At 40.5% G+C, this 26825-nt stretch overlaps 1 protein-coding gene across 2 annotated transcripts in view; it reads left to right on the forward strand.

The window, feature by feature from the left end:
- The window catches only part of LOC108234870 (phospholipid-transporting ATPase ABCA1), a 215816-nt gene extending 189294 nt beyond the window's left edge, over positions 1 to 26522 (forward strand). For both annotated transcript variants that reach the window (XM_037976591.1, XM_017414453.3), the window contains 5 exons: positions 1266 to 1400; positions 4864 to 4967; positions 6090 to 6182; positions 16937 to 17180; positions 23337 to 26522. In XM_037976591.1, coding sequence (XP_037832519.1) covers positions 1266 to 1400; positions 4864 to 4967; positions 6090 to 6182; positions 16937 to 17180; positions 23337 to 23465 — 705 coding nt within the window. In that variant the 3' untranslated portion in view covers positions 23466 to 26522. The remainder of the gene's footprint in view (positions 1 to 1265; positions 1401 to 4863; positions 4968 to 6089; positions 6183 to 16936; positions 17181 to 23336) is intronic.
- The last annotated feature ends 303 nt before the right edge of the window (positions 26523 to 26825 follow it).

Genomic DNA, 26825 nt, shown 5'->3' on the forward strand with positions numbered 1-26825 from the left:
TGTCAGCACATTTATAGAAACAAAGATTATATATATATATATATATATATATATATATATATATATATATATATATATATATATATAGGGTATATTATATATATGCTGTAAGTATGTTGAATATACATATACACAGATACACTATTTGATTTACAATATTTATCCCATATTTATAGATTTATTTAACGATATGCAGTACGTGCATATGCACACTTTTTCTTATGTACACATTGACCCAGTATACTAAATCTCAACACATATACCTAAATGGAAACAAATGCCTATGCCAAAATATTAATTAAGTCCTTAATTATTTTTTTCTTTTCTTTTTACATTACATGATCATTGCTGATGGTTCTTCAACAGTTGTTCGCATGTTGGTGGAAGGTAGATGATTTGGGCTAATTTCGATGATGATGTACACAGAAATATTCCAGGGTCAAACATGAGTCCAAAATTGACCAAGAACCGACATTTGGCCCCAATCATGTCTTAAACATGACGTCCGCCCTCGTAACGTTAGCGAAGGTAAAAAAAGACAATAATTCATTGAATTTACTGTCCCCGACAAAGTCTAGATATCAGCTCTGTTAAAATGTTGGGGCAAGATTTTAAAAGCAGTAAGAGTCAAAGCATTGTAGTCAAGAAAAACAGGCCAAAATATTTCCCATCAGTGTGACTGGTAGGCTTTTGTTGAAGATGATTACTACAAGTTATTGCAGCTAAGGGAGGTTCAATGAGCCCTTGAATTATCCTTGTGTCACACTGTCGTTATAACTGAGCTTTTTACTTTCTGATTAATAATATAACAATGTAATATAGAAAGTGTTGTTTTCCATCTACGTTTGTATTCACTTATTTTAAAATCTGGTATAGGCAAGCAGTTTTTTTTAGATACAGTATGTATATAAGGTAAGTGCTGCTTACCTTTTTACCATTACTGCATGTGACAATGATATACTAGGTCTATGCATCCTGAATTCATTGTCCTGCACTTTTGCAACACTCCCAGCGCCCTGCTTTTTGAGGTATTCTTGAAATAGCTGGGAGAACACTAAAGTCACTCGACAGCCTGTGATTACGGTCTAACAGAGATGCCAGCTGTCATGTCTCGTCCTTGAAAAACCACGGAGCTCAAATTCACAGGAGAACCAAAGCAAAATCTCATCCATCACGAGATCATAAGTTTAGTGCCAGGGCTTAAACAGACAAGTCCCTCGACACCATAATGGCTGCTTTTTTTTTTTGTCTTCTCTCTTCAAAAGGTGGCTGAGTGGGGGATTCAGAAGTTGGGGCTGGTCAAGTATGCCAATAAGTCGGCAGGAACGTACAGCGGCGGGAACAAACGCAAACTCTCCACAGCGATAGCTCTGATTGGGTGTCCCCCCTTGATTTTCCTGGTGAGATACAGCTCTGTTAGTGCATTCTGTATGCTGAAAATGTCCTTCTGGTGTTTTATGAAGACTGAAATGTGTAATATGTTCAGTCAACATTTATACTGTGCTGATATTTGGATTAAAGTCGATCATTTACTTTCTGTTTGCACACTGATGGATTCTATTGATACGTCAGAGACGAAAATGGAATTTGGAGTCATATGCAAGAACTAGACAGAAACTTGCAAGTTTGTGTTAAATATCCCAAAGCACTCCAAGTTTTATAACATGAGGATTAAAGTGTCATTTTCGTTGGCCACACACTGGTCACGGTGTAATTATTTCCAAGGTTTTTTGAACACAGCATTATCAGCAAAACAGACGATTCATTATGTAGAGATGTCTGCTTAAAGTGTTCTTCAAAATTTAAAACTGAAGTTAGGAGCATTTTCTTACCAACAGATCAGAGCAACACATTCAGATACGTAGCCCTTGCTTGATGCCCCGCCCCCCAAAAAGGGGTGGGACATTGTTGGTATTTTAGAAAACATTGGAAAATAAACTTACAGTGACGCTTTGAAGCTTTTAGGTGGCCAAAACAAGAAAAACAAGAAAGATTCTACTTTAATAAAAGTAATCAATGGTGTCCACAAACTGATTTTATTTTTGAAGCCAAGCTCTCTTAGTTTACTGTTTGAATCCTCTCTATGGCTGGACTGAAGCCACAAATCTCTCTCTGTCTCTCTCTCTTTGCCCCTTGATGTTTAGAAAAGCCAACAAAAATGCAAATGTGTATTTATTCCAGGGACCTACTTAAATAAACTAGAGTCCTACTTGGAGCTCACAACAAAGGTTTACGCTTTAAACATTTTTATTCACATTAATAATTTCTTATGATAACGCCACATGTCCCTGCCGCTATATTAGGCAGCCTAACAAGATGCTGCACTCCTCTAGCTGCATAAGGAATTTTGATCTATAATTGTATCTGAATCATTAGAAGTTAGACATTTCCTAGTTGTGCCACATGCCTCATCTACGAGTTTGTTTGTATGCAGCTCCATTCCTAACTTTTTAAGTAATTCTAACAAACAGATAAACAGGTTGCGGAGCACAGGTAATCAAGATAAATCCAAAAAGTTCTTAATGTTCGATTTCCTGTGAGCTTATGAAGTAATATAACACGTTAGTGTCTCAGTTTATTAGACTTTTTTTTAACCGTTTTTACAACGTAATAAATTCAGAGTTTTAATTTACAGCAGTTCATCGGTTTATGTTCCTAATAGCTTGAGTCAAGTATGAATAATCCATAATAAATTACATGTAATAGGATAATCTCTGCAGCTTTGCCTGGATCAATTTGAGCGCACTCTTCCAAACCGCCTCCTTCATTCGCCGAAGCCAAGCTAGCCGCCACTTTGAAGCAGCGGGGAAATGTGTCGTCCGTGTCGGTTTGAGTGTTGCGTGTCAGCTCGGGGGAAGGCCCAGTTGGCCTTGAGGCAGAGACACATAGGGGTTTGGGGGGGGGGAGCTCGCGTTGGGCATCCTGACGGAGACGCCCCGTGGGATTTGTAGGATTCTGTTACTGAGGGGATGTCTGGAATGAAACCAGTCAGACTGAGCTCTGTCACTCTAATCGTGTATGAACAGACTGGCCCCGAGGAAAAAAGGAAACAGCAGTGGCACTCCGCGTGTCTGCTGCGCTGGCCCGTGCTTCTGCGCGCATCCTAGTGATGTGCACACGGGTACGGTCAAACCAAAAGCATTTGCATTTTCCTGTCTTTTGTCTTTTTATTAATTATATTATGTGTGCTGGGAACAGCTGCAGTGCACCTTGGCATATACGAGACTTATCTGAACAGATGGAACATCATTGTTCCAAAAAATGTTCCCTCTTTGGACATTTTGATATTTCAGTCTGAAAAATCCAATATTTCTGTCCCGTTCATCGCTATATTTCTTGCCTTATTTCTAAGAAGATGAAAATGACCAGTTTTTGGCCAATTCCAGCTCCTCTCTTTGAGTTATAATGAAGAGAAATAAAAACATAGCTAGCTGGCTTGCTATTTCAGGAAACTCAAGTTGTTTTCTACAAGATTTCTATTTAAGTCAAATTGCATCTGCGTTCAGCTTAATGTTGTCAAGAAAAAACAATCTCTGATTTAATTTAGATCTGTTAGATTAAGTCATTAATTGGTTTTATTGTAACTATATACTTTAATTTACCAGCCTTCCTGCCATGAAGAATCATTACATGTACATATTAAAAACTAGAGGAAGCATTACACAGTGTGTGTGTGTGTGTGTGTGTGTGTGTGTCTTTGTTACTGGCTGCCACGGAAAAGAAAAAGGAGGCAAATTAAATGTTTTTGCCTGTGTCTGACTGAGTTTGTTTTTTCCATTGCCTATCTGACTGTTAGCAACATGGCTCATGAACCACTGGATGGATTTTAATGAAAGTCTTAGAAAGTAATAAGTGGATGAGCATCTACAACGGATCTAACCTTTGAAGTCAACCCACCAGAGCTAATTAACCTGGTCAAACACAAAAATGACTATCACTCAGGCAGTTCTATTGATATTGAGCTAATATCTGGTGTGGTTATAGCTGAGGGTAGTCTCCAACACATATTCTGTGCACCACACACTGTGAAAAATCTTTGCCTCAAACTTTGACTTTAATTCCTGGAGTATATCCTGTTTATCTGTTATATCTCATGACTTAAAGGAAAACCCAATTTAAGTCAACCCAATTTAAGATTGCTGCCACAGCTAATGTAGATGTACATTTAATGATTACTCTTTAAGACAGGGGTGTCTAATCCTTGTCCTCGAGGGCCACTATCCTGCATGTGTTACTTGTTTCTCTGCTCCAACACACCTGATTCAGTGGTTAAATCACCTCTTCATGTTCTGCAGAAGCCTGTTAATCACCCATTGATTCAAATCAGGTGTGTTGGAGCAGAGAAACAAGGAAAACATGCAGGATGGTGGCCCTCGGGGACCAGGATTGGACACCCCTGCTCTAAGAGTTGCATTAGAATTTGTCCCCCGGTTCGTGAGATAGTTTGCTAACACAGCAAACAAATTAACACACACAAACACAACAGCAAAAAGTATTGTGATTCTATTTTAAACACCTTACAAATAGTACGTACAGGTAATGTTAAGTTCTTCACTCTGTGAAATCTAGCATGTATCAGCTGCTAAGCCATGATGCATTCACTGACAAGGGACAAAATTGGAATTTTTTCATGCTGAATTGGCTAGTCAAAAACAGCTTTCTGCTCAGCAGCCAATCGATTGGTGTGTTTCTACTTATTTCTTTTGTTTTGTACCTCAGTTCACACACAAGCAGAAGCATCATTACACCGTTTGTTAGAAGGTGATTTTTCCCCTCTAAGTGGTACACAGCTCAACAGCTCCTCCCTAAATGATGTGCTCGAGCGGGTCGAAGTGAAAGAACAAACTGTGTTATTCATTGCAGGACGAGCCCACCACCGGGATGGACCCCAAAGCGCGGCGCTTCCTGTGGGACTGCATCCTGAGCGTCATCAAAGAGGGACGCTCGGTCATTCTCACGTCCCACAGGTGCGGCGTCGCTCGTTTCTTCCTCTTCTGACGGCCGGTCAAAATATTTGGGCTCCTCGCCGGGGGGAGACGCATACAGCGGAGAGTTCGCAAATAAACGGGCGCCATAAATATTGTAATTATAATTGATTGGAGTTGCACTTTGTTGCGAGGTTTTTGTTTCCAGAGTGGCAGTTATTATCGGCTGCCAGAAACACACCGGCTGCTATAAAGCTTTCGTGAAGCGTGAGGGCATATCGACTGACTGGTGCTGCTGCTTCTTCTTTGAAAGGAGAAGCCGTCAATATCAGTGCTGGACTCTTTTCATTATCCAAAGCTTCCTGACACAAACTTAAGTTTCCCAAGTTTTTTTTCTTTCTATTGTGTTAGGCACAAATTCACAACAACAAAAAACAACTCATATGGAAAATTAAATATATTTTGTTTCTATCATCCGTTTGAACATTTCTCAAACTGAGAGATTTGCCCTCCCCGTGGTGTCGTGAATAATCAGTTTAGTTTGGAGTGTAATCTCCTCATTACGCGCGCTCCTTTCACGCAGAAATAAGTGTTTGTTGTTGTCACAGGCAATGTGGCAGAGCTGCGTCCAATTGTCCATGTCACAACCAGGTGGTTATGTTTTGTTAAGTGGCAAATTCATCCGGTTTTACATAGTCATAATCCTAATTGTGCCATCGTTCAGAGATGCGTCACATGCTTTGCCTCGGCTGCAATTGGCTCGAGCTCCAGCCCGACGCTGAAAGAGAAAAAAAAACAAAAAAACGAGATAATAGAACTACAGATGGCCCCTTGCTTCCTCCTCTAATTACCAAATTTGTCCTCGATTGGAAGTGCCAGAGTGGACATGTAAAGTGCTCGGGCCCGGACCTTAATTGTAAAGAAGAAACATTTGTATGAATGAGGCTATTTTGGAAGTCATTAATTTTCCTCCTAGTATAAAAAACATCTTACCTTGAATAGACTCCATTTTAGCATTTGAAAGAGTTGGAAGAGCATCTTAATGATCCCTGAACTATCTCATGTTTTAAAATGTGCCCTTGTTCGGGGTGGGGGGGGAGGGACTCATCAAGCATTGGGTTTTATCGCTGCTTCTTATTGATATTTCTTTTTTTTGTTTAATAGTATGGAGGAGTGTGAGGCACTGTGCACGCGCATGGCCATCATGGTTAACGGCTGCTTCAAGTGCCTCGGGAGCATCCAGCACCTGAAAAACAGGTAAGGGTCTTCGTTTTGTCATGAATCCTTGATCCTCTACTACTTTGAAAATGTCCTTTGGGTTTTAAATTTGAAGTCACGAGGGGAATAGGGTAAAATATTCCCATCTTCAAGAAGCCAGTAAGGCCATCAGTGGTCACCATTTTCTTATATTGTTACTAAACATTGTAAAGGCTGTTAGTTTTTCTATGAAGCACCTATAAAGACCTACATGTTTGCTTTTGTGCCACCTTGGAAATGCTGTTATTGTGAAACACTCAGCAAATGATCACTGGGGCTACGTCACTTATAACTATCACCAACAACAACAAAAATGGAGGACGCCGTAGTTGCCGTTGTAAGTTGTGGGTCTTTGGTTAAAGCAGAGCTTGAAAGAGCGTGTCGTCATTCAGAAGAAGTTGTTGTAGGAGTCAGATCACTCTACTTTGTGCTGCACACATTCAAAGAAGAGCGTGTCGTAGCAGACAATAAGCAGTGGTTTTCTGATATTTGAAGTCCAGTCAAAAGGGACAAATTCCAAGAATTATTGCAAAGGTCACAACCGTATATTTTGTTTTTGACACATGCGCGCATGTGAGAAATGTTTTCCAATTGTGCTTTTCCAGTCGGAGTGCTTTTTTCAACACATTGACTGTGTCTGTTTCTGGCATCGTAGTTTATTTTGAAAGGATTATAAAATGGAAACTATGGTAACAGGTGAGCTCAGCTTTCCCCACAAGGAGTATAGGCTAGCAGGACACGTCTCTGTACCCAAAGCCTCTGTTTCATAAGAGGGTTTTTCATCTGCAGGACTAGGGATGAATAAATTTTAAGTCCCAACCGTATGAACTGTCAGTTTTTAATTTTTCGAATATTTGAAGAAAATCTAGTAGTCGCAGGCAAATTTAACAAGTGATTTAACAAATTTAACAAATTTAACAAGTGCCTGAAATACCAATCCCTAGCAGATAACGGTGTAGGCTGAAGAAGCACCCCTTTTTCATGACCTTTGTGTCATCTTTCAGCAACTGTTCTCTGAAAAGTTAATTTTTTCATTTCATTTTGCGTGAATCGTGATTGTTTTGGGACACGTATGCAGTTTTTGGAGTCAGTTAATAATTTTCAGTTTTGTGAAGAATGTGAAGACCATATTCCTTCCCCTCGTTTTGTCTTTGTTTCATTTCATAACCTGAGAAAAACATTTCTGCTCAGTGTTTCTGAGTCCGGCAAAAGATAAAGAAAGAAAAAACCATAAAGAGAAACTTAAGTTGAGAAATAACTTTTTCGTACTTTTAAGAAAGAATTGCTCTAGTTTACGCGTCGCCTGCTGCATCAGCTGCCTCCTTGCCGACCGTCTGCAAACATCGCCACGATCTCAGGTGACCTCAGATGAAACGCTGACCCCTGACCCTCGACGAGCTCTGCGCCTTAAGCTGCTTTCTTGTTGCAGTTCTGCTCGAGGCCTGAGAAGCCTCCGTGTGCCTCAAAGACAAAGTAGTGACTGATTCTCCACAGCTTCTGATCCGGTGAGGCACCTATAACTCTGTGTGATGAGAAAGATAAAAGAAGAAGCAATTTTGAGTCTGGCTATTTCATTTTAACTGATGCAAATTGATAAATAACATCTATTTCCAATCTGATGTTTCATTAAAACCAACCTGACGGAATTACCATCTTCTGACCAAATTCTAAAGTGAACTATTTACCTAAATAGTTGAAAGTAATCCAAATTCTTGCGTGGATAAGAAACCAAAAACATTAATCCTAAAATCCAAACAAACTGTTCAAAGAATTCTTTTGGTTTTGATAAACTAATAATGACTATTTCAGCTTACTGAATAGTCATTCTTCACAAATATGCCCTAAACTCTTAGTGTTATTTTTGTTGTGTCGTGTTAATTGTTTTTTTTTGTTGATTCTGTTTTCTTGATTTATTTATTTTTTTTTATATAAAAATAAAAAGATAATTTTCGGTTTCTTCCTTATTGTGTGTAAAGAGTTCCCTCAGCTGTTGAGATCTGATAATAATATGGGTGAACAGATTTAATAATCTAATGAGTGATTATACGTTAAAGGAACCCAATCTGTTGTTTGGTCACTCTGACCTGCTTTAACAAGAACTTAATACGTCGTAATTTGAAAGGTCATCACCCTTCCTTATCCTCGTCTATTGGCTACAATAGCAAAAGTTAAATAATTTCTAATTTTCCCAATGCAAATGCACTTTTAGTAGTGAAACAGAGTGTGGAACATGCTTAACCAAATGAACGTACACTGATGTATCGACCAATCCCATTGCACTCTCCACTCGAGAGTCCCAATTAAGCCAAGAAAACTCCTCATATGAAACAGCTCATATTGGGTCTATACATTTATTATAGACCCGATAAATGTAGTTCTAACCCAAACAGCCACAGTGTTGGCAGCGCATAAACAAGAAAAGGTGGACTATAAGAACTGCAAAGTGGACCCCTGCAATCTTAAAGCACTTACATTGTCTTAAAGGTTCATGCATCTTGACTGAGCTCATTTAAACATCCTTGCTATTAATGTTAAAAGATGGCCACCAGTAGCCATCTATGAAATCCCATCTTGTCTTCATAGTTAATGTGCGCTTCATACTTAAGCTGTTTCACGCTGCTCTCATTCTCGGTTTTAGTAAAACCCTGTACAAACCTTTATTTTGTTCCATCCCGGGCGGTCCCAGCGGGGATCTATTTGCATGTAACATTAATTTGTGTGACATTTCCCAAGACCAGCATTTATACCGCAAGCACCTTCCACGTAACAGTGAGGCCGATCCATTACCTCAGGTACGCTCTGGTGACATTATTACCCCTCCCTTTGTTTGAGCTTGTAACAGGAAGGACATTCCTCACACACACACACACACACACGATTGTGCGAGAGCAAAAAAATCCTGACAGGATTATGTTGTGGCAATTGCTGGGTGGAGAACGGGATCAATACACCTGGGGATGAGGGGGCGGAGCGGACCATTTTTCAGGTTGTGCGAGGGATTAGGGGGAGACGCGCGGAGCAGCAAGGTGGAGACGACAGTGTCAAGGGTATTTCCCATCAAGATTGTTAATGTCGTGCGAATAACTGGGGTTTTAGATCAGCACGGAGAGGGAAAAACGCAGACAGCGCTGGAGATGGTGCTATTTAAAGACGGGGAGAGTGGAGGTGAAGGACTAAAGTAGGAGGGTGATGTACTAATCAGTCCCTCCCAGATGTTAGGGTAATGGGCAGATTCTCTGTGTCAATTACATCCGGAATGAAGGGGCAAGAGCAGGGTGGTGTAAATAATTTATGAAGTGTGCAGGCGTTATCGGACAGCCAAAGTGCAGCAAACAAGGGAGGCCGAACACGTGTCCTACTTCACTCCACTCAGTTCGCTAAAAAGGGAATCTCACTTCAGAGGACGAGCGAGTGAGAAGAAACCAGATAAGAATGGCGTCTGTACAGATGTTTTTCTTTTTTTTTTGCCTTGCTTAGTTTTGAGATCTCGCACGGACAATTTACACGCCGCTGCAATGCTATCGCTCAGTTCTCGCCACGCGGTGAATAATTTCTAATTAAGCTCCCCTATCTCCGCGGAGGCTCGGTGTAATTAATGTTTCATGAGGTGTGGGACCCTGTTAATGACTGAAAAGGCAATTAAGGAGTGTCTTCTCTGTTTTCTTTTCTTGTCACTATCTCGCCACATGTTTGTGCTGGCGCGCACTCGCGCACACACACTTCTATTACTAAAACGCCACAAATTAAAGGGCCCAGTATAACTTGGAGGAATGCATTTCACCGGCTGCCTTTCATGCCAGTGACCGTCGTGTGTTGTGAATTGATGGAGTCGTAGCGGTTTTGGTCAAATCTTGAAAATGACGTGTCTGCTAGCGCATCAAATTTTAGCTCAGTATATGTAAAACTTAATGACAGCATTTGCTGTGTTTTGTAATGCCAATTAGTTGTGGCAGCCATCTTGAATCAGTTTGACTCCAGGGGTTAGTCAGTCGTCGGTCTACATTCAGTAATTACTTCCTGTTGTCAGGTTTTGTGTTCCTTTTGTATTTTTGTATTGTGATTCTGGTTTCTTTTGGTTTACTGTCTTTCGTTGCCCTTTATCCTCGGTCAGCTCTTGGTTACCTGCCACGCCCATCTCCACCTGCTCTCTTGATTCTCACTCACCTGTGCCCCATTTCCCCTAATTGTCCTCTGCTGTTTAAAACCCGTTCATCTCCTCCACTCGCTTGCTGGTTCATTGTTCAGTTCGTGTTGTGTCCGGTCATGTCTTGGTTGTCCTGTTCCTGACTTAGTTCTTGGATTTGGTTTTTGTTTTGTGTTGCTGCCTTGTCAGCTCTTTGTCTGCGCTCTGGGTTCGCCTCCTTTTCCCCACACCATGACACCTGTGAGTTTTATCAAAATCTTTCCAGTGGCGCAGGAGATATTTGGCTAACATGCCAGATAAACACAGACACAGGCAGGACCATAACTGCCCACCTTTCATCTCTTGGCAGCTGGTGATAAAAATACCTTTTTATATATATATATATATCAGCATCCTCTGCTTAATGTGAAAGTGAAGAAGCTTATTTCCACAAATGCACAAGCTGTTCCCTTTTTGCAGATGGGAGGACTTCGATCAGACAGCAGGGGAGGCGTTGTCACAGAGGCAGGTGGTGCACGCCATTGTCGCGCGGCGTGAGCATCTGACCTGCAATGCGGGGGGTACAGCTTTCTCCCCCTCGCCTCTTCGCCGCATTGCAATTTTCATCACAAGCCCCCGAAACGGGTGCGGATTCTCGCCACGGGGGGCGTCTCCCCCATTCTGACCCTCATATCGCTCACATGTGATACATGCTTACCCTCAAGCATTCACAGCCCTACTCCTCCTCCTCCATCCTCTTCTTCAGATACCTTTATTGCCCTTATTTGTTCCTCTCTGTACTTCCGAGGCTTTTGATCACCGAAGCCCTTGTTAGTGCTGCCCCCTTTAGTTCACCGTCGACTGTGTGTTTATCACCAAAATGCCCTTCTGCTGTTTTAATGACGCCACATTTCGTGGCTCAGTCGGGCCCGAAACGAACCCAAATAGCCCATTTTCACCACTAACAGAGGTGGTCATCATACGAAGATTGGTTTAAGAACAGTTCTTTTGGGAAAATAGAGCAGCCACTTCTTTGTTATCTTCTTCCATGGCTGTTAAAAAAAACATCTTTTTTTTTTTTTTAATCTCTTCGTCTTGAGCCCCTTAAATCATTCACATTTCTAGGAATTTATGAAAGGCGGATTGAGAAGGAGAGAAATAAATATATATATATATATATATATATATATATATATATAAGTGAAAGCTGTACAGGAGGCTGGAAATAGCTTTTTAGTATAGCTGTGTCCTCATATGAAAGCTCCCAGGTGTTAAGTAAACCCAAATGAAGTGGGGGAACCAATAAAAGCAGCTTCAAAGCTTCCCTATAATCTTGTCAGTTAGGAAGGACAGCCACTTGCCAGTTGGAGGATTTTCCACTGATTGATATCATTCATATCCCTTCTTCATAGGGTACCTGCAGAGAGTACACCCAACAGCCAGGAGTCTTATTTTCCCCTTGGTTCAAAACACGTCACAATAAAAAGTAGGGTGTAAAGTGACTTTAATGCATTAAGGTAATACGCTGTGGATGCCGGAGAGTTTTTTTTCTTTTTAACAAGAGTTGTGTCTGAAAGTTTGGATCACGTCCTGAAGTTGACGTCGAGCAGTCCAATAAACGCCTTCCCACTCACTGTGCGTCAGCTCTGCAGGTGTGCCATTAAGTAAATAGTGTACTGCTTTTAAGTGCCTGTCACCCACAGAGATGGATGACAAAATAATTCTCTTTACAGTTTGCAATGCATCAGCATCGCAGGTGTAATTAAGACAGATAGAGCATGGACAGACAGATGGCACACTCCATGGACTGTGTAGCTGAGGGCTGCCAACGTTCAAAATGTACATCTTCGACTTTGATAGCTTTCAGGAGCCTTAATTATAATGGAACTATTACAGTTTGTTGATTATTTTGTTCTTACAAGCTACATCAGATTGTTATAAATCTCTTTATGCTCTGTCGCATTTACAAACCAGATGAAGGCCTTTACCTCTCATTGACTTTCAAATATAAAAGTTCATACTACTTTAATATGCCCCAACCTAATTGATAGGCAAAGCAATTAAGCAAAGACATTTGGCTGGTAAATATACTGGTGGTATAATGTAGAGTTCTCCTTAAGTTTGCTACTGTTACATTGATGAGGGTAGTATTTCACTGGGCTGCGAGTGTTGGCGACTAGTTAAAGAGAGTTCTATTTCAGTTCAGTTCTAACTATCTAGAGTTTGTGGAATCTCAATCGAGAAGTGTTTGCGATCCCCGCAACAACTCTGTGACTATTTTGAGAGAATATTAGTCGCTTGAATTTTGTGAACATGTTCAAAAATCAAGCAACAATACTGCAAGCCTTTGTGACTCAAGCAAGGAAATTGATAACCCACTTGTGAAGGTTTGAAGGCATTTGAAGAGCCGCTCACGAATGCCTTTCGCCAACTGGTCGTTGACTAGTCAAGGCCCAGTTGCACATTATTCCCACTTGGCAGTGAAGTGATTTATACATTTAAAAAAACGATTTATTAAAGAAAAACATACTTCCCAGTGTATTTGTGAAAGACTGCATGCAGTGTTGTATTTTGTTGTTGTTTAGAATTGTCGTATCTTGGTCAAGAACGAGTGATATTTATAATATATATATAATAATGGAATAATTTCAAAATACTATTTCACTTTGTAAAATGACCTTCACCAATTGGAAATCAGTCCGTCCGTCCATCCGTCCGTCCATCCGTCCGTCCGTCCGTCCATCCGTCCGTCCATCCGTCCATCCATCCATCCATCCATCCATCCATCCATCCGTCCAGCAGTCCATCCATCCATCCATCTGTCCAGCAGTCCGTCCGTCCATCCATCCGTCCATCCGTCCATCCATCATCCATCCATCATCTGTCCATCCGTCCATCCATCATCCATCCATCATCTGTCCATCCATCCATCCATCCATCATCCATCCATCATCTGTCCATCCATCCGTCCGTCCATCCATCCATCCGTCCGTCCGTCCGTCCATCCATCCATCCATCCATCCATCCATCATCCATCCATCATCTGTCCATCCATCCATCTATCCATCCATCCATCCATCCGTCCATCCATCCGTCCGTCCGTCCGTCCGTCCATCCATCCATCCGTCCATCCATTATCCGTCCATCATCCATCCATCTGTCCGTCTGTCCGTCCATCCATCCGTCCATCCACTGATTGTAGAGTCTGTTAGCACTCAGTAATCAACAGTGTTTTTTTGGATGACCTCCAGCCTGATCAAAGTGTCGGACCACCAGCGCCACACCATGACCCCCCTCGCCCTGCATTCGCCCTCCCCTCCCGTGCACTCAAACACAAGGTTTGGCAGCGGTGAGGGTGACCTTTCTACACTCCCTCAGATGAAGAAAGGCAGCCGAATTATTTTCTGCCTGTCATGCCCTTATCTGTGTCTGGCTGTTGTTTGTTTTAAATTACATGGAAGAACGACTTTCCAGCGGACCAGGGTGGAGGAGAAGATTGAGGCAGAATAATGAAAATGAAGACGGGAGAACTGCACCGCAGAAATTACAGTGGCTCTGCCATGCTGCGTTGAGCTGCTGTATCATATCTGAAATGTAAAATATTTTCAAAGGATTAGTCGTGACAATGTGTGCGGTCATGACTGTAAATATAATCCATTCATTATTTTCTCCCAGGCTGTAGTCAACGCCAGGCTGCTAAGATCTTGCTTTTAGGTAGTTTTCAAATCACTGGTTCAAAGCTAATTTATTGTTTCAAACATTAGTTGCTATTGCAATTGATGTGCAGCAATGCAGACTCAAATGTATTGATATTCAAGCTTGCCGTTTACTGCACAGGCAGAGTTTATTTGAGGGGAGCCCAGACAGTGTGTCCAGGATGAAAGAACTTGTTTTGCTGTGGATTTAGAAAAGGAGGAAAATATGAACATATGAATTTTTTTTCCCCCCCTTAAAGTCTAGCCTGAAGTCCCTGTGTTGTTCCACCAAAAGAGAAAATAAAAAAAGCAGGAAAGGAGAGAGAATGAAGAAAAGCTCATTGATAAGGCTTTTTGCTTACCCTGACAACTAGCCTTTCATTGCACGAGAACACCTTAAGCTCAGTGCAATTCTTTTCCTGCCTCATTGGATTTTTTGGCAGGGATGTTTTTGCATCTTGGTTTCACTTAAAGGTAGCATCTCACTGAGCCACGACTGTTGCAGACCAGTTGGTGACTCAAAATTGTGAGAAAATTGGCAGATTTTCAGTGGCAGCCTCACTAAATACTGACTGTTTACAACGAAGCACCAAGTAAACCATGTGGCCACATAAAACACGGCTGTTTTTTTGAATATCGTGACCTAGTTTCTGTATGTTTTTGCCTGTATACATTATTTTGTTGCCCACCTTGACCCACATCGTACCCATCTTGGCAGCTGCCCCCACCTTTGTGATTTAATCTACTGGAGTACACTTTTGAAATGAAGATAGGCAGATTTGGACCAGTTTTTATATTATTTATTATTTTTCATCAGTGCGGTTGGACTTTCAGGGCTTGTTTGTTTTCTGTCCTTAGGCAAGCTGAGTTGTAGCCATTTTGGTCAAACTTTGAAAATACCATTACGCGCAATCTCACTCAGTATCGATCTTATGCATTCAGTGCTCAAATTAAACTTAGCACAAATAGTACGGAAATTTGTGTTTGGTTGATTATTTCATCGGTGTAACAATGCTTCCTACCAAATAAATCTTGTGCTGTTGGAAAGCCTGTTTATTTCCTCTGAAATGGTGCCACAGTTGCTGGGAAGATGCATAATTTGGGTCGAGCAGCAGTTGAGTTTGTGGGTTGCACCCATGAAAAACTTGCCAAACCCCTTTCCAATGGCAAACAGCTTATTGCCCTCCTTTCACCTTTTGGCATCAGGCGAAGAAAAGTAATGTTGAAACCCTTATTAAAATTGAGCCATATTACTATTCTCAGAAACAAGAGCTACGCTACAATATTTCGCCACATTGTTTCTCTTCGGCGTCAAGCAGTCGTGTTGTAACTAAAGGGTCTGCCACCCATGAGGTCGATTCATTGTGTTTCTAAGTAGTAACCCGGCGCTTCACTTCTTCTCTCCCTCCTCCGGGATCATGGAAACCTGCAGTTTATTCACCATATCTCTAATTGCCACTAAGGGGGCTTCCGACTCTCGTTGCATGTGGCTCGGTACAAGCCACAATGGACATTTCTGAGAGTAAACCCAACATTAGGGAATTAATTAGGCAGAAAACAAGGGGTCATAAGAGTACTAACGGCAGAATAACAAGGCACTGAGTTTTTATTTGGCGCTCAACAGACATAGCACACATTCAAAGGCGCAGAATGCTAATTAGCTTCAGCTTTGGCCCATTTTTTTTTTTTTTTTTCATTTCTGACAGTATTTTATGTCCAGGATGTTGTTTATGTTGTAAAGTTTTAGTAAGGGTGACAGGTTTTAAAATATGCACACTGTTAAATGAGCCAAGTTTATGTTTTGTAATTTGCATCAATTTACGTTCTTTTTGTCTGTTTGTTTGCTTGTTTTTTTTATCAATGGCAAGAAACAAATTTTAGCTTTAATTCAACAGTGACTGCAATATCTTTTAGACTTGTTTTGAATTAGCGATGCTTTTACTTTGAAGTTTTAATTTCCATCGAGTAAAAAGTCAGACTCAATCCACATCTTGTATCGAATACCTCGTGGGTCGTCGTTACATCAGTCAGTTCCCAACAGTACAGTTAAAGTTTAAAACTCTGGATGAGAGGACTTATTGTTACCATTTGAAAGATTTGTTAAACCTTTCTGTTATTTCTGATCAGCTGAACAAGTAAGCACCGTAACAACTCGTGGAACTTTCAACAAATTCAGAGATTCTTTTATTTCTCTCTTTTTTTTTTTTTTTCTCGTGAAAGGTAAATGAATACAACAAAGGGCGAACAGTTAGAGAGGATGCAGCTTTCACATCCCAGCATAAATTCCACATCCACCCAAAGAGAAAATAAAGTAATTTATCCATTGTTGCTCCAAGCAACAAAAAGTTTGAGCTGTCGTTTCGGTTGTTATCAGTCAGTGCAGCATGAATCTTTCTTTCCTTTTTTTCTTTTTTTTTTTATCCCCTCTGTTCTGTTACAATTCCCGAGTAAAACACTGTAGCTGTCTAGCTGCGGCTGTCAGGTACTGAATGCTAAATTCAAATCTACGGAATAAAAAAATGAAAATGCTGCTGAACTGAGATTACCTTTGGTAAGGAATAAATTCAGCCTTACATGTGGTGATGTCTAAACAACACAGTTACCGTTTGATCTATCAAAATGCTTACAGTTTGAAACGACGCAAGTACAGACTTTTTGTTGTCTTTCCTGTTTAACCCAGGAGAATGTTTTCTGAAATAACAACGCTCCTTGTTTAAAACCTGTTTCTGTTCGAGTCCTCTGGCTTTGCTCACACCGGTGCCTCCTTCAGCTTTTAGGTCAGCTGCTTGCTTTGATTCTCGTTCCAATTTGAATTGGAAAAGATTTATTTCTCTCCGTGCAGCGAGGAAGCTGAGCTGCTCATAGCTGCGCACGACTCACCTGCTTCTTCGTGCGGGAAGCATAAAATGCTAAAGTGCGAGCAACCTCTCTTCCAGATTTGGTGACGGATACACGGTGATCGTGCGGGTCGCCGGTTCTCCTCCCGAACTCAAGCCTGTCGAGGACTTCATCCAGCGGACGTTTCCGGGCAGCGTCCTCAAGGAGAGTCACCACAACACACTCCAGTACCAGCTTCCGCACGCGCCAGGAGCTCTGGCCAACATCTTCGGCCACTTCACCGGCCACCAGCAGAGGCTGGGCTTGGAGGACTACTCTGTGTCCCAGACTACTCTGGATCAGGTGAGACCAAAACTCTGAATGCATTTCGGACCTTATTTTATCGGCAAACTGATTAGGTCTTATTTAGGTTTATTTCTGTTTTACTTACTAAAATTTTATGTAGTGTTCTATAGAAAATGGAGGGCAATATTGAAATACTTTGGTTTTCAAAATCATTTCATCGAAAGCCCTTCCGATGTTAAAAGTGTCTGGCATAGCAGGGTATAATGTATAAAACAGACGAAGCCTTCGACTAAATCACTTCATTTACAAACTTAGCGTAGCCTCAGTATGGCGCCTCGGCTTCAACCTCCAACTGAGAAACGTATGTGAGAAATAATGGCTTTTGAAGACGAGGTTTTATATAATTCCTACATGTTTAATGGAGAAACTCCTGCTCTGTAATTTCTATCAGGCTTAATCAGCTGCAATTTTGATTATTTTTTTCTTTCTGTGTTACTTTTAAAGTAGCTCATGCTCCAACACTTCCACATAAATTAAAACCTTGTTATTTCAAAACCTCAAAAGCTTTGATGTTTTAATTCAGTTTATTTATGTAGCGATTCAAATCCAATTAAAGTCAATTGATTTCTATTATAATACAATACAGTCACATACAGTACCTTTATAAAATGCCCATTAGTGAAATTTATCTTTCTGAGGAAGCCAGACGATTGTGACGAAGCTTCACTTCGTCGCAACCCCCCATCCGAAACGAGCCCAGTGGCGGCAGTGGAAAACAACGACTCCCTTTTTTAAAAAGAAGGGGGTTCGGAGGACAGGAAGGGGACAAAGACGAACAGCAAGTGGACCAGGTGTAGTTTCTATTGAAAGAAAAAAAAGAAGACAAACAGGCTTATGACATGGAGAGTAGAGAGAATAAAGTGAACCCTAACAATAGGAATCATCAAAAAGGCAAGTCTTCAGCCTAGTCTTAAACGTAGACAGGGTGTCAGCCTCGTGGACAGAAACTAGCTGGCTCCACAGGAGTGGAGTCTCCCATTCCACTTTTAGAGACATAAGAATGGAAGAAACGTATTCTGAGGGCACACATCCCATCTGTGGGAGCCACAGTTCTGACTGGGTTGTAGGGAATTAAAAATATATTTCCCTTAATTATTTGCAAATCGATTAGTACCTTTTATGACCGGTGTTTTGTCAGGATTTCTTAGTTAATAGTCTGTTCCTCTCTTCATTAAAATGAAACCGTCAAACGTATGGCTTGAAACATTTGCCGTATTCGGTTCTCTTTAAACTCCGTCTCTTACAGCGTGGTGTTTGTGTGGCGAATTTCAGCCGAGTTCCACATGTTCCAGACCGTCTTCACCTTTTGTTTTCTCTACAACCCCAGAGATCTGATACAATCAGGCAGTGAGTGGTGAGCGCGGCTGTGTCTAGTCTTACAAACCTTCTATTAGCTCAGCGGCAGATGACCAGGCGGGAGGCAAGAATGACCTCTCTTAGGTGCAGAAAGGTCACAAATGCCCCCCCTCCCAGTGGCGAGTGGGGGGAGGAGAAGCAAAAACACACTGATGTGAGTCTTTTGTACACTGCCTCAGCTCCATGGTAATCAAATTACGCCTTATAAAGAACACTGCAGCGATGTTGAGGATTTCAGCGCCCTGATTTTAATAACACGATCCACATTTAGATACCACTCGATTCAAAATAAAAACCTTTCAGGAATGATTTAGATCAACAGTATAAACGGTATGAATTACATAACAGCTAATTAACAGTAACATTAAGGAATTTTAACAGCATCTTGTTGGTAGTTGTCCTACTATACTACAACTTCGAGCCATTAATATTTCTTTTTTAACTTTGGAGTTAACGCTGCCACACATTTTACGCCGGTCAATATTTACCAGATCAGAGGCAGTAAATAAATCATACTTAGACCACGAGGTCACGGTATTAAAACATGAACGGACCAGACCTGGAGAACCTATGGAGACCCAGACAGTCACCTTTCAGCTGATGATTTATAGAGAAGAGCCTTGACCTATAGTATAACACCCAACTTGCACTAGAATTAATATTGATCGACACGGTGTGGAGCTCAGGCGTTGATGCCCGCCGTTGAGACCCCGCAGAGGAGATTTGAACAAAAAAGGGACTTTTTAAGCCACCTTTTTTGAGCTCAACGTGTGTTCGAAATATTCGCTTCTTATTGTTTGGACAGCGGTTTATATTGACCCCGATGCAACAATCCAAATAGCTTTTTGTGTCCGTGACTTCATGTTAGATTAAAAATCGAGTGAAGGGATGCATATCAGCCGCCGTCTTTCATTCATGTTTTGTGTCAACACACTACAAGAAGCCGAGCAGAGTTGGATATTTGTGTTCATTAGGTTGATCGAAGTGGGATGGCACTTAAATTAAAGTTGCTTTTCCTTCTTCTGGATTTGTTAATGTAGTTGCTACATTAAATGTTGAAAATCGATTGGTTGAAACTTGACTTGAAAAGCCGGACGATTCAGGAGGTCATAGTCTTAAAAACGTTCAGAGAAACCAACTCCATAAGCTTCAAGTCTTTCTGCAGCTGATTCCAGTCTGAAGGAGCAGCAAACTAGAAGCATTTTTTGCCATAATCTGTACAAACATTTGGTACAATTAATAAAATTAAGTCATTAGAACAGATAGAATGACCTCCTGAGGGCTTCTTAAGAATATAGAACGTGAGATAAGGGGGAACTAAATCCAAAATGGCTTTATAAATAAAATGATGCCGATGACAGAATCTGCAGGTGGAAATAATAAAAAAAACAGGCAACATCTTGTAGCTGTTTGTTACTAAGAACAAGTTTTAGACATGTATACTATAAACACTGGTGGCTCCTTTACATTCAGTTTTTTACATTTTAAACATAGTTTTTTACATTATGTTATCACTATAACAGAAAGTGAAAGAAGCTCCAGTTTTAGGCTAATGGTGTCCTTCTCTAACACACAAAAATGACTGAATTCTTAACATAGACAAGTGTCCAAAGCATTTCTAGTGTAATGGCAAAACATGTATAGGTTGAGGATGTGGATTGTATAAAAATAAAATCCATTTCACACCCTGCAAGGAGTGTTATGATATAAAACAGAGGTTAATTGTGTAAATCGCGTCCTTCCCCTCCTGTTTTCTGCCTCAGTGGCCATCAAATCAACACACAAATTTAGCCTCTGTAATGTAATTAATGCCTGTATCCATCTGTTATTAAGAAAACGCCACTCAGCCGCGCTGGTGCGTGACGCTCCTGTTACGAATGGATGGTTGGCTAAATACGGAGAGAGAACGTGAGGAAATGATCACAGGTTGAACGTACCTTGGTTTCCCCCCCCACGGTCAAAAAATGTTGACGCTCTTTTTAAAACTCGGAGTTTCACAGAAAGTTCAGCACAAACAGCACTTAGAAATTCTGCTGAGAAACCTCGACAGCCTTGACTGTGAATATCTAATGCGGCGCATGCCTCGGCATATCAAGCCGATATCAGCCGGTGGCAGGGTCAGAGGCCGGGAGAGATGGGCGGACAGTTTATTTGTTGCTACTGTCATTCTTATCCTCTTACTCACTCTCCCCTGACAAGATGCTTTGACAACGCTGACCTTGATTCATTCTGCTGATGGTATGACATCATGCACGCAAGGATAATTTAGCCCTCGGTGTTCTGCAGGCAAAGTTTGCTTCTCAGTTACAAGATTGTCTACTGTTGCTTTTCACACACCGAAGGAGCGTCGTCTTTTCATTCTTCTTTCCAAATGTTTACATCCAAATTTTGTTGAATTATATTTAAAATCAAAGTGTAGCATTCCTTGAAAGAATGCCTATCACCCGCCGCCTTGTAAGCCAGGATTTGAGGATTTTTGATGAGAATGGTCAGATCTATAGCCATTTTGTTTAAACCTAAATGTCATTATGCACGATCTTATGCAATATTGTGAGAGCTTGTGAGTTGTGAAGGACGTCAAAGTATGTGTTGAGGATGACTCTCAGCTACTAACACACCAAATTTTAGCCCAATATATGTAAAAGTGGCAGAGTTGCAGCCATTTTTGTGTTTGATAAAGCTGATTAGTTACGGCAGCAGTCGTAGATGTAAAACCAATGTTTATTTTCTGAGAGTTTTATTAAAATCCATTCAGTGGTTGATAAGAGAGAGAGAGCAGCTGATATTAACAGATGCTGTCTGTTAGCTGTGGTGGCCATCTTGACCTCCAAAATTTAGCCAGTTTTAAATGTACATCAAGAATTTATTTCTGAAAGTTAATTAAAAAAAACTTTAATTCATCCAGTGGTTAATCTAATAGTTTGCTAATTGACAATTAGGGCTGATTACAACAATTAATGTTCAAGTTTTAGGCAAAGATATAGCATGAGTTGCACTTGGAGTATATGTTGTGAACGACCCTTAACTATAACCAGTCCAGATTCTAGCTCAGTATCTGTAACATTACCAGAATTGTAGGGGTATTTTTTTTTTTTGCATTTTCTAACATCTGTGTTAAACCTAATTGATTTAATCCAAAGATGAAATAACAAAATACATGGAACTTAAAACTGGACGTGACGACACAACAAAGCCTAGACATACACAGGGTAACAAAACGGACGAACCGGCCCAGAGGGAAGGAAAAGGACTGCTTAAATACAAGAGGGAGACAAAGGACCAGGGCTGATTACTGACAAGACACAGGTGAGGGGAGAGAGGACGCAGGAGGCGAGGAAGAGCACACAAGCAAGGAAACAGGAAACACGAGCCAGGGGCAAACAAAGGAGAAGACTACACCTAACACTAAGAAAACAGGGAATAATAAAGCAAAACTAGAATACTGAAAATAAACAGAGCTGTGATAAAACAGGAGACTGAACTAACAAAAGAAACCATGGAATAATAATAATAATAATAATAATACATAACTCAACGATCCAAAATGCAAAGTCCAAACAAAACTAAAAAAACAGAACCTGACAATCTGTTCGCTGTGTCAGCGATGTTCAATCGGGTTGACTCCAGTAGTTGTAGAAATACAACCAATGATTATTTCCTGGAAGTTTCATAACACAACATGGAGTGGTTCATGAGTCCGTTTGACTCCCATTTTAACGAGTTGTAGATCTACAGACTGTTTTCTCCAAATCTCAGTCAATATTCACCAAGACACAGACAACAAAGGACAAAATCTGCACCTGGCGACAATCTTTCAGCGAAACAGCAGAATCTGACTCGTTCCATTACTATACACAAGAAGTCCGCTGTCCACATTTTCTCCAGTGAATCTGTAAGAGGGTCCCTAACAACACAGTAATAAAATGTTGGCGTAATTAAAATGGTTATTCTTTGTTCGGTAAAGAAGTTACTTTCTGTTGCTTATGCTATTAAATGCAACAACGTGCAATAACATTTCAGATTATATTCATTGGTAAATGAAAACGGAGGTTTCAGATGGAGTTTTGCTCTCACGTCATCTCAGTTTCACATAAAAAGAGGAGTGTTTTAACCCGGTGGAAAACCGAGGCGTCCATCGATGAATTTAGGCCCTGTTGCGTTTGTTTATTTGCCATTTACGAGACCACATTTGTAGCCATAAGAACAATTTAATTGATAAAGTCTGAGTAGTTTCTGATGGAATTGGTCTGGATGACTTTACGTCTATCCCCCCCCCCCACACTCAACATTTTAAACCAAACCCTCGTAAATCACGTCTGTTTGCTTTCACACAGCCAGTGAAATCAATCTAATGAAAAAGCAATGCTCTTATCATTTTATATGATCCTCTTTGCTGCTTATTCTCAGCGGGGGTAAAAGTTTTTTTTTTCGCATCGCTTTATCACTAATGCACTCCGCTGGTGTTTACAGCACAATGAAATGCAGACAGCTTTTTTTATGAAAGCCACACGATTGATTTTTGTCTTATATTAAATGGGCATCACAGAGAGGCAAATGATTGTTTTATTCTCTTTCTCAGCTGGTCAAAGATGTCAAACTGACAGTCACTGTGGGAGTCCGGGCGCTTAGTTGATGCTTTGTAGGTTTTTGTGTGTTCACTCGTACACCCTGTAGGCTGCTTGACTATTTTTGTTTATTCTAAAAGCAGGAAGAGTGGGGGGAGAACAGCTTTGAGATTCCTTTTTTTTTATCTTGACTTTGACATTAAATAGCTTTTTTTTCCTCTTGACATTGCAGGTTTTCGTGAATTTTGCGAAGCACCAGCACGATGAGGACAACTCTCGGGCCTACAGCAACCCGGTGGACATTTCAGACGAGCTGCCACTCAAGGCAGTGCAGACCTCCAACGAAGCAAAGAAGGTTTAATGAGAGAGGGAAAAAAATGGGTTTTCCATGAGTGGCTCAATGATATGTTGAACGAGTGTACTTTTCACTGGAGGCGATCGTGAATTTTTTTTTTTTTTTTCACTCCAGAAAATTCAGGTGTTTGGGTTAATTTGCTTCAGTTTCTCATGAGTTGATTTCAATATTTGTCACTCTTTTTAAAAAGCCATGTCGCATTATCAAATACACAAATCCATTTTCAGCATTGCTGCTTCAATATTTGCATTGTTTTCCATCCGGGTAAAGATTAATGGGATTTTATTTTTTAAATGTGGGGGAGTGTGAATTCATGAGTTGCAGTATATTGTGTATTATATATGCAGGCTTGTGTTGCAAAGTGGACTCAGTCCATAGAACTGTAGAACCTTTGCTGCAGGGAGGATTCCTCTAACGCAGGGGTGTCCAATACTGGTCTTGGAGGGCCACTATCCTGCATGTTTGAGATGTTTCTCTGCTCTTCAGCAGGTCTTCAAGTTCTGCAGAAGCCTGCTAATCCCTCAGTCATTCAAATCAGGGGTGCCAAAGCAGAGAAACACCTAAAACATGCAGGATAGCGGCCCTCCAGAACCAGGATTGGACACCCCTGCAACAAACCAAACAGCGATTGCTTCGTACTGCAAGTGAAAACACCGAAGACTCCTAAGAACTTCACGCTGTCCCGCTTTTGAAAAAAACAAAAAACAAAATCAACTTCTTAAACGTCTACCAATTTTAGAAATGTGACTTTAAAATATCCAGGCTTGGTGCTGTATTTCATGTATGGAAAGTCAAATCAATTAGTGTGTGTATGCTGCAGAACGTTTTCAAAGTTCTTTCTGAAATTGTGTCTCAGCACAGGAAATTATAAGACAAGTGGCTGCTAGACTATAAAAGGCACTTTAAATAATCCATTATCACTGAATAAATCCATTTGAAAGCAAAATAGACTAGATTTAGCAAGTTCAGCAAAAGGTTACTGCCAAAAATGACTTGACTTGAGATTGTCTTGCCACATGGGTGGACTGCCTTATTTGACGCAAGTTAAAAAAAAAAAAAAAATTAGATCCCACTCATTTTGTTTTGTATTTGAGATATCTTGCTGGCTTGTATTGCTCAGGGTTAGGGGCTAAATGTTCTCCTCCAAGCATCACAGGATACCTCAATCTATGAAAAATAATTTTTCTACAAGTTTATTTTTCAGCTGTTTACATATGTTCTCGATTCTGTTGGTGAAGCAACAAGAAGCCATGTAATGTAAGAACGTTCTGGCAACCACAGATGCTAACAGACATTCGACAGCAGTCGGGTTACATTCGCTGACAGGCACTCCAACGACAGTTAAACTCTGAGATGTGTTGAGCGTCTGAACCAGCCTCTAATTAGCTGTAGAAGTTGTTCGGTGACAGAATCTGAGGTCGCCGCAAAGTCAGCCAGCTGTCCAACATGTTGTGTTCTGTAAGAGTCGTGTGCGCTGCGTGAAGTTTACAGCCACTCACAGCCTTTCTGATGCTGCACTGAATGAATGAAAGCAAAAAACGAAGCAGGGATGTTTCTGAGAATTTAGTTAGAGTTTTACGTCAGGGTATATATTTATATTGAATGAGCTTGTCATTGCCTTTTGAAATATCTGCGCTGCACTGATTGCTGTCTGCTTTGTATTTTCCAGTTCCTTTCAGTTTATTTATGTAACACCAATTTGCAACAAATGTCGTCTCTGTGCACTGTGCAAAGAAGTAACAAGTCCAAAATTTCACACAATCCAGTTCAGTCCAAAACATGTCCAGATTCAAGAGAAAGTTGTTTATCAAAGGAAACTGATCAACTGCGTCATAACTTCCCTCCAGTGCAGGTCACCCTTCCTGATCAAGCAAAGGACCGACAATGGAAAGAAACGACTCCCTTTTTACAAAAAGGAAACCTCCAGCGGAGGTTTGTTAGCCTTTGTTAGCTCTTTAGGAAGACTTATTTGTTCATTGCTTAACCTTTTCCAACTGTGTACAATCTAAACTCAAAACTGTAAAGTTTGTGTATTGCACATCCCACATAAAATTAAAATGTTCCGTGTTTTGTTATCAAAAAATGTTAATCGATATAGTAAAGATTTTTATTTTGTATTTTAGCCTTAGGGTTTTTGTTAAATATATTATGGTGTTTAATTAGTTTCAAACCTACACGTAAGAATAGAGGCTAAATAGCAAATTAACTGTGAACACACAGAACAGTGTCACCACACAGCACTTCCTGTTTGGACATAAAGCAAAATAGTTTGTTTTGATTAAAAAAACGTTTCCATGCGACTTTGAAAAAATCGACAAAATAGATTAAAGTAATACTATGGATCTTTTAAAGATTTGTAGAAAGATTATGAGCTCAGATTATGAGCATACTGCCTCTGGTCTGAAAAGAGTTTAATTTGGAACAGATTAACAAGCTAATGGCTAGTCGGTACGAAGCCAAGACCAAAGTGGTCTGTCGCCATTTTAAGTCATCTCCAATCTCAAAAATGTCCTTGTGGTTCAAACAAATGCTTATTCGTTTGCAGTGACATCAATTAAACAGTTGATACACAGTAATTCTAATTGAATGGTTATTTTTAGGCACGAAAAGAAGCAGCAGCAGCTAGCTGTAGCCCTTCCAGTGGAAGACACTTCCTTCATGAGCAGCAACATCAAGTTTCTGTGAGGATAACCTTGTAATGCAAAATTTAAGTTGTTCTATCACAGTGGTAATCTCCGTTGGTCCTTACTGAGCTCAGACTAGCCATTAGCTCGTCAGTCTGGTCAGATTAAACTCTATTTCTCTAAATGGAGGCCATTCAAAGAGCGATCTAACTCTTAATAACCTTTGCACAGAATGCTTCTTTAAGATGTCTGAATTGTTCCTTTGTTTGTGCGTTCACTGCAGGTTTTGAAACCAATTAAACGCCATCATTTATTTATTTTGTGTTCTGTACGACAGGAGCAATATTGCCAAAAGTTGAGGCAACATTTCTTTTGTCCAATCTACTTTTCTCTGCACTTTCTTTTCCAGAATCTTAATAAAATTTTAATACACTTGTCACATGTCTCCGGTGTACTTTTAGAGCTTAATATAATTTGAATCCTTTAAGTCCTCACATTACTTTCCATGACTGCTAGAGAGAATATTTAATTCTATTTGTTCCGAACACTTCTTTCCAAAAAACCGTGATTCAACATTCGTGCCATTTTAAAAACGTCTCTTTTGTCGAATTTCCGACACGCTGTTCTTTTATTTGTCTTTACTTCCACTTTTTTTGTCATTCAGTTTGACTGCAGCTGCTAATTACAGTCTCTCCTCCCTCCTTCCTTTTAAGTCTACGGGATGCCAGAATTCCGACTGCAC

The sequence above is a fragment of the Kryptolebias marmoratus genome, linkage group LG7 (assembly GCF_001649575.2).
Source record: "Kryptolebias marmoratus isolate JLee-2015 linkage group LG7, ASM164957v2, whole genome shotgun sequence".
NCBI classification, from domain to species: Eukaryota; Metazoa; Chordata; class Actinopteri; order Cyprinodontiformes; family Rivulidae; genus Kryptolebias; species Kryptolebias marmoratus.